Genomic DNA, 8858 nt, shown 5'->3' with positions numbered 1-8858 from the left:
ATTCATGAAGAAATGGGTAATGCAGTCTACAATCATACCCTGGTTACAAGACAAGGTACCATTGACCATTAGGCTTTCAATACCATTATTTTTTTCTGTTAGAATTAGCCATTCTATGAAAGAATTTGGTATTGGCGTATTCTTTATTATGTATATTCGTAATAATTTTTGGTTTTTTTTTTTGTTTCCTCGATATGAATAATATAATTGAACATAAAATGAGTGCTATAGGGCAATAAAGAATACTTAGAAATTCTTATCAAAAAAAAAAAAAAAATACTTAGAAATTATTTCAAAATAAAAATATAAAATATCCGCATCGTGCGAGACATTGACTAGTATATTTCAATAGTCTAGGTTTTGTTGGCACTGCAAGCACATTGCATAGACTGTTCTTGGTTGGCTCAGCTGAAAAGAGTACATGCATAACTTATGTAAAGACTATAGCTTTTAATTTTTATCATTCAATTGTAGGGCATTGACCTGGGTGCCTCTGTTTTCTTGGGATATAGGGGCTAATATATTCCTGACCAATTGACTCAGGCAGCAGTTAGCAAAAGGAAAAAAAAAAATGATGAAGAAGAAGAAAGACTTAGGCAGCTTATTAGAATAACTACCACCCGCTACACGCAGTAGAAGGATAATGGTTCTGTGCCACACTGCCATCTATATCCATTATTGACCAGCGGAGTTGAACCCAATTGGACCATCACTCTTTTTTTCTTTTCTTTTTAATTTCTTCCTATTTAGAATGACAAAGTCAGGCGACCAGAAACGGGGGAGGGAAAAGGTAGAGATGATATGGTGTTTTACTAAGCTTGTTCAAATAATTTATAGGTGGGCAAGGGTTTCTCAGCCCACTTGACTACTGCATGTTTGTTTCAAAATGATGTTTAAATGAATTAAGTTTATCTAATACTGGAATAGGAGTTATTACTGACTGTGTTTATTGCAAAAATTTCTGAAGTCACTGACATAGAGGCAGAAGTTCCATAAGCTATAGAGGTTGCACTCCTTGAGAACCCCATATCCCTTCACGATTTGGGTCCAAACCCTTTTCACCTTTCCCAATCTTTCTCCACCACCACAAAATTGACCAATCTATATTATTCCAACATTGCCACTCCCCACCCATCACACCTACCTTTCATTCTCTCATTCTCAACAGAAAACTAAAAGTCCATCGTAGAATGGAATCAATGGATAAACAATTGAAGGAGATTGACAATCTAGCGATTCAAACTGAAAGCCTCTTGTAAAGACAAGGCTCTGAAGCTACCTGTAGTACCTATAAAAATTATTCCAACACAAATATATTAGGCAAAGCCAAACCTTGTTAAGAATCAAGTTCAAAGTATCTCCACAATAAAATCTCAAAAATACAAGTAATCTTAGCAATTCCGTATAGAAAAGAACATAATAACAAAATAGAAATCTCTAATGACAAAAGGTCTCCAAATATGAAAAGTTCCAAGCATTGCATAAATAACTAATAATCCAGCCTGGACTCCATGAATATAAGGTTATGTCAATTCTCCCCCCAGAGCTTTAAATCTCAATCTGCATTATTAAAATAGGAAGAGGTGAGCTCAACAACTTAGTAACAAAATACATAACACCCAACAGGACAAACCAAGCTAACAGTAAGTATTTTTCCTTCTTTTTATAACATTGAGTAAAATAAGTTAATGTGTAATAAGGACAAATAGAAGAACTTCTTTCAAATAGCGAATACATGAATACTTGCAAACAAAATAATTATCTTTCAAATGTCGAAGTCCAATTGTCAACTAAAGTGATATATATAGAGAGAGAGAGACGTATTCAAACAATTCATGGTCAAACATTTGCTACAATAAATTTCCAATCACAGGAGAGCCAGCTGGCCTCGAATCCGGCTATAATAAATTTGCCAATCCTACTCTGTTTCTAGCAATAATATCCAATCTGAATTTCATTAATCAGGTCTATCTTCCAGTACAAATAAACCAGTCTCTTATATAGAGCTAGAACTAGAAATCAAAGAGATAAAGATAACAACATACCAAAACTAATCTTAATTGAACTCAAATACTAATCACTATCTAATCGCAAATCTAATTTCTATACAAATAAAAGTCTTCAGTTATCCAATTTCCTATGAGATAAATACAAAAATCTGAAAATGCAAATTCTAAAATAAGTTATTTTTTGCCCCTGCATCATACTCCCTCGGTTGGAGAAAACTCGACCTCAAGTTTTAAAGCGTTTAAGTATGAAAACTCTTACACATAAAACTTGCTGAGTCTTCTTTGGAAGCATTGAAAATAGATAAACCTTGTATTCCACCTCACTAAACTTTTCTGGAATCACAAACTCAATTAGTGGAATTGGAACATCAACCTTTTCGACTTTATCAAACTGAAGATCTGCATGCACCATGGATGATTCTTCCAAGTATAGAAGCTTCTACTTCTTTGTCAACATCAGGGTCTTGTGGTAATTGATCTCCCTTCATTACCATGATTCCATTACAAACATTGTCTTCTATGTGGGAATCTGTAATTTCATTGTGACTTGTCATTTTTGATACCCCAATTGAATCACGTTGAGTCTCCTCTTGGTTCATTTGAAAAGACAATTCTTGAACCTTTTGCATTAGATCTTCTAAATCATGACGTATGGTAGATACTTCATGAGTGAGCTGAGCATTGTTGCACTGCCTCATACTTGTTTTTTGATCCTGTAAATTTCCATGAGAAGGTTGCTGCAGATCCTTGTGAAAATACTGTGGGAAATATTCAATACAAAGATCTTCTTTCATTCTTTCCCAAGTAATTTGAGACCAATGGCATCTAAAGTGAAGGCTCTCATGATGATTCCAGTACTCTAAAGCTCTCCCAACAACTCTTGTTTTGGCAAACCACATCTTTTGTTTGTCATTTGATAAATGCATTTGTGCAAAGAACTGTTCCACCTCAAATATCCAACATTTGAAAATCCATAACAAAAATAGGTGGTTGGACTGCCACCATTGTGCGCTAAAAGGAAAAATCTCAGCAAAAAATTGATAATTGAACCTGAACATGCAGAGTGGAGGTGTCACTGGGACTGGCCACAGACTTGCTCTGTCTTCCACATCTTCAAACTAATGTAGTGGCTTTACAAGTTGGCTTCTGGGAATGATACGCATTGGGCTGTATGTATATATTTTTAAGAAAACTCCAAGTTGTGGGACACGGATCAATGAATCAGGTCTTCTTTAATACCTCTGTACAGCCTTTGGTATGAAACCCGTGAGACTATACCAATATTTCAGGTACTTGAAGACAACTCAGTATAGGATCAGTGATTGGATTTGCAGGTTGGTGATGGAGGCTGACGGTGGGACTGACTTCTTGTGGGTCTGATCTGCATGTGTGGTTGCGGGTGTTCCAAACCCGGGTTTTTTTTAGCTGATGGTAGCAGGAATTTTTTGGGTCAATGGGTGACTGTTGTGGTGATCTGTGATCTGTAAAGGTCAGATGACACCAGTGACTAACAGACTGACATATATTATTATTACCCTATGGACAAGGCTGGACTCCACAATCGATCAAGTTTTGATTCAAATATGAATAATAGAAACATCATAGGTATAATACTAACAGAATTAATTTCACCACCTAATGATGTCATCAAAAGAGTATAATTACAGGGTGACACATTAAGGTTCTCTATCAAATTCTAATGTACACAGAATAGTCTTTACCAACAGATCAAATCCAAATAAAAGTCAAATTCAAGCAAGATTTATGAATTCATATGACAAGTCAACACCACCATGTTTAGTACTCTCCACTGTCAAACCAAAGCTGTTTATATGACATCCAAAACATACAATGTTGTCACTTTGGTTTTCACCAAGCTTATCTCACAAGATTGACATAGCTTCACAAAAAGCTTAACATTTTATCAACGCCTAGTATTTTGCCAATCTAAATCCTAAGCCACTATCACTTAAAATTTTAATCACTTGCAATAGATTTTGTGGTTATAACCCATTATTAGCTCCGAAAGGTTATTTAGATAAAGAACACACCGAGATAAATAAAGTCAATACCTGATTGAGAATCAAGCTTGGTCATCAGTTGGATGCATCAAGCCCCCATTGTCTCTCTCTCTTTCTATTCAATTAACATTATAAAATCCCTAGTTCCCTACACCCTAGCTTTCAAAGCTAGTCCTTTTCTTTCTTTCTGGAATGAGCCTTCCAATAGTGTAATCATTAAAATTCCCTAACGATCTTCTAATCTTTGCTAAGGCGGACAGAAACCATAATCCATAGAGGAATTTCAATAATCATCGAGTCATTCTGTTAATGGCAAAGGCATATGATTTTTAGCAAAAATGTCAATTCCTCGAAAGCCACAGAGATTTGCTTCCCATCTTAACCCCAGAAAAGCACCATTTTAATCAATTTGCTTGGCCTTCCCTAATGTCATAACAAGTCAAGGAACCACACTCTCAATGAAGTTGTGGAAAAGATTTAAAGTTAAATCCAAGGATCAAAGGGACAAGTGCTATCCCAACGAGCAGGAAATTGTCTTTTAAGGACAATGGCAGTAGCCTCAACAATTTATATTACATCTTCTCTCTATTTTCAAAATTCTGTTAGCTCTAAAATGAATGGATTGCTTTGAGACTTTTTGTGCAGGTGGGCAGGGGACAAAAAGCATGTATACCTCAAATCTTAGGAATTCCTTGTGTAAATCTAAAGTAGTGGGAGGCTTGGGGTTTTGCCTAATGGAAGATATAAACAAAGCACTAATAGCAAAGGTGAGCAACTTGGGAAAGACAAACCATGGGTGAAAATGCTCAAATTTAAATACTTGAGAGGCACATCCTTCAGGGCGACTAAAGTACCTCAAGGAGCTCATGGTAGTGGAAAGTAATTCTGGTAGTTAAATACCTACTACAAAAAGGAGCATGCTTGAAAATTGGTGATGGAATTGACTGTATAGTGTGGGAAGACCCATGTGTACCAATCCTTCCTATCCCAAACTACAAACAAAGCATCGCCCAATCCTGTCCAGATCAACTAGGTTTTGAACTTCATCACTACTAACAATCCAGTGGAATCAAGAACTTATTTGGGCTGATTTATTAGCATCAAATATCCTCAAAATCCACTTGTCAAAAAATCAAAACCAAATAAGATAATTTCGACCCTACACACATTGGGGAATTTCACTTCTAAATTAGCTTACAGATTCAAATAATAACACCATCCTACATATACTAAACTTCTATTCTATATTGAATAGAAGAAATTATGAAGCAGTAAGATTCAGGAATAGTTGAAAATGCTAATCTAGAAGATTGCATGAAATGCACTTCCTAGTTGATCAAATCCAAATAAAGTCAAATTCAACTTAAATGGAGAATTGTGTGTAGTGGAGATTGTGATTTTAAAGTCTATTCACAGTTATCCCACATTCTAATATAAGAGTCATTTTTTGGTAATGTGACTGGAGCTTGATCTTTGCTTCAAATATATGATATTGATAATTGTAGGCTATAGCTTCACTAAAATATTTGACAAATTTCTTCAATCCATCTTGTTTGAACGCCAACTCTATATATATATATATATATATATATATATATATACACGCATGTATGTGTATGTGTATCTGATTAAAAAATCCAAAAAAATGGATGTGCAATTATGGCAGCATGCTACAGGGATAAATAACAATAATAATTTTGTACATTGAAATTTGAAACCTTACCACAGATGTGCTTCAACCACAATGTTTCTTATTTTCAGTTAATTGCAACAGGGAAACATAGAAGGCCTGGTGGAACAAGCACTTCCTCCAGCTGGCTGTGCATTTTCTTCGTTATGTGAACCCTGGTAAGGCCACAGTTTTTTACAATCAGCTTCTGAAGTTTAGGCATTGCTCTTCCTGGAATCACAACAATGTCTAATTGACTGCAATTTTCAATTTCTAACACCCTCAATTCCAAAAATGATTTAGCACTAAATTTCAGCACCTGACCATTGTAAGCATCATGTAGATGGAGCACTTCCAAAGAAGGCAAAACCTGAAGGGCCTCAAGTGGATTCGTTTGCAGTTTTGATCCTTTCAAAATTAGTTTTAACAAACTATCAAGTCTGCAAATCCATGCTGGAATTTCCTCCAACCTCCCTCCGAGATATAGATTTTTAAGCAGCTTAGGAAGCTTCATTACATAGCCCAAATCAAGATACTCCTCATTGCTTGCCGAGTTCACATCCAAAGAAGAAAGATGTTCCATCATCTCAATGGATGCACAAAAATCTTTTCCATCTTCTTTCTTGAGTTCTGTGATCCTAAGTTCAGTCAGATTAGTCAAGTTCCCCAACTCTTTTACAATGCTCTTGTTTTTGTAGTTTGCCTTGATAAGTGACAGGATTTGTAATGATGTAAAACACCCACTTCTTAGAAACACTTCCACTCCTACAGCAACATCATTTATGCCTTGGCAACCAACAGACAAACGGAGCAAGCTGCGAAGTTGAATGATCTCCCTGGGCAAACTGGTGACAAGAGATTCTTCAAGTGTGAAAATCCTTAAATTCTGAAGCTTCTTAATAGATTTTGGAACTGACTTTATCCTGGTATTCCTCAGCCTTAGGTGCGTTAGAAGGGTGAGTTGGAAAACTTTTTTAGGAAAACAATGCAAAGCTACATTTTCCAAAAATAGAGCCGACAAATACCTGAAGTTGTAAAAAAGGCTTTTGGGTATAGATTCAGATGAATCGCCTCCCCCAAACACAGATAATGTACGAACATAAGATAAATCTTTGTTTTGTAACATAGAGAGGGAGCAATTCTGGAGAGATAATTGGCGAGGCTTCCCACCATCCAAACTAGTGTGTGGAGGTCTGAGAACAGTAAAGGAGTCATCCTTCTCAGACTTGGAAATGATGAAACCTCTTGCAAGATTAGAAACTCGACAACTTTTTACACGCCCATCAAAATCCCTTGTGATTACTTGAACCAAGCTCATCTGAACTAGCTTCTCTAAGTACTCATACCCCACCTGCATCAGAGTTTTACCTCGTTTTTGCTCGATTTTCTCATCACCTATCCACAGCCAAACCAGTTCTTCACTTGGGATAGAGTAATCCTCAGGGAAAAAACGAAAGGACAAGAAACAATACTTAAGAATGGATGACAAACGGTAATAACTCGTAGATAAAATTGAATAGCAGGAATGACCGACATGATCTCCTGGTTCATACTTAAGGCTATCATGGACATTCATGAACTCCATCAGAGTATGTGGCTTATTTGACAAGAAGTCGGAAACTGCAACAATTACATGCGGCGACCCTTCACATCTTTTCACAATTTTCTCAGAACAATCAACCAAGAAATTTGGGCAGCCAGTAGCCCCGAAGGTCTTGTTACAAAAGAGCTGCCAAGACCCAAACTCTGTTAAGAGTTTAAGATCATAGGAACAATCCCTAGATCTTGCACGATAAGAAGCTAAATTGCGATTACGGGTGGAGATAAGTATTCTACCACCTAGATTGTTATCAGGAACTACATTTTTAATGCAACCCAACTCATCTTCGGTCCAAATACCATCAAAAACAAGGAGGTAACTTTGTGGCTGTAAATAAGAGTGCAACCTCTTCATTTTATTTGCGGGTCCAACAGATAAACACAATTCCTCACAAAGATTCTCTATCAAGCCCTCACAAGAGGATAGGACGGAAACCCAAGCATTGCAATTAAAATTTCCTTTAATCATTTGATAGACTTCACGAATAAGAGCGGTTTTACCTGAGCCAGCATCTCCGATTACTGAAATTACCATGTCCTTTGATTCTTCACGGCAAACAAGACTCAGAAGTGCCTTTTTATTCTCCTCAATACCCACAAGAAGGTGATCATTTCTGGAAAAAGAATAAGTCCTTAAAGGGACCTTTCCAGCACTTGAACTTGAAGTAGCTCCAAAGGTACCAACGCGAAGTCGATCCAACTCATCGATGGCCTTAAGTTTTCTTTTGATAGCTTTCATCCGTGAGGAAAATTGATGTAATGGAACAAAGTCCTTAAAAAAGTGAGCAACATCATGACAGGTTTTGGTGAACCAATAATCATGGCAGTGCTCAGGAACATGATACATGAACTCTGTAATTGCATCTTTAGTCTCATTTGCTACATCCCTCACTTGATCCACTCGATCCATCAAACCTTCCGTAGCTTCTACTCCTTCTGTGTCGGTCAGGTAAGCTATCAACGTACAAAACAAACGCTTTACATCTTCAATGTTAGCACTATAGCCATCAGACCTATTCTTGACGAACTGTAGCACCTTATCAAGTAGAGTTATAACTGCGGTGACTGCAGCTACTGCAGAGGCTGCCATTCTGTAGCTTCTCTTTCTTGAATTCTAAGATTCAAGGTGACAAAGACGATCGAAGAGAAGCAGATATTGATTCACTGGATTTGGATCTATAGATCTTTAGATTTTTTTTTTTGGAAGCTCTTTAGAATTAGATTCGAACAAAATAAAATTTTTTTGGGAAAAGGGAGAAAATAAAGAGTAAAGCGAACGAAGATCCTCAGATATAGGGTTCCTTCGGATTAATAAATATATATATATATATATATATATATATATATTACATTGTCCAAAAGATACAAAAACAGTAACGGGAATATAAAAAGATGCTAATGTAAACAATATATTCACCGCAAATTCTTACTAACAGGTTTTTATGGTTATCAAAAAAAAAAAATACTATCAGGTTTTTATTTGCTATTAATATTCATATTAACTTGTAAACTTATGCATATGCTTGGGTATAGTTAAATACTAGTCGTTAATCCGTGCGA

The 8858-nt window shown here is 36.3% G+C and overlaps 1 protein-coding gene across 1 annotated transcript; it reads right to left on the bottom strand.

The window, feature by feature from the left end:
* Window positions 1-1316: 1316 nt before the first annotated feature.
* LOC126721141 (disease resistance protein RPM1-like) lies at window positions 1317-8581 on the bottom strand. The gene is made up of 2 exons (XM_050424161.1): window positions 5754-8581; window positions 1317-1560 (listed from the first exon to the last, which is right to left on the bottom strand). Exon 1 carries the CDS (start codon window positions 8386-8388, stop codon window positions 5788-5790), a length of 2601 nt encoding a protein of 866 aa, XP_050280118.1. The 5' UTR covers window positions 8389-8581; the 3' UTR covers window positions 1317-1560; window positions 5754-5787.
* Between the last annotated feature and the right edge of the window lie 277 nt (window positions 8582-8858).

This window comes from Quercus robur, chromosome 4, assembly GCF_932294415.1.
Source record: "Quercus robur chromosome 4, dhQueRobu3.1, whole genome shotgun sequence".
Lineage (NCBI taxonomy): Eukaryota > Viridiplantae > Streptophyta > Magnoliopsida > Fagales > Fagaceae > Quercus > Quercus robur.
This window is presented reverse-complemented; position numbering and strand designations above follow the sequence as displayed.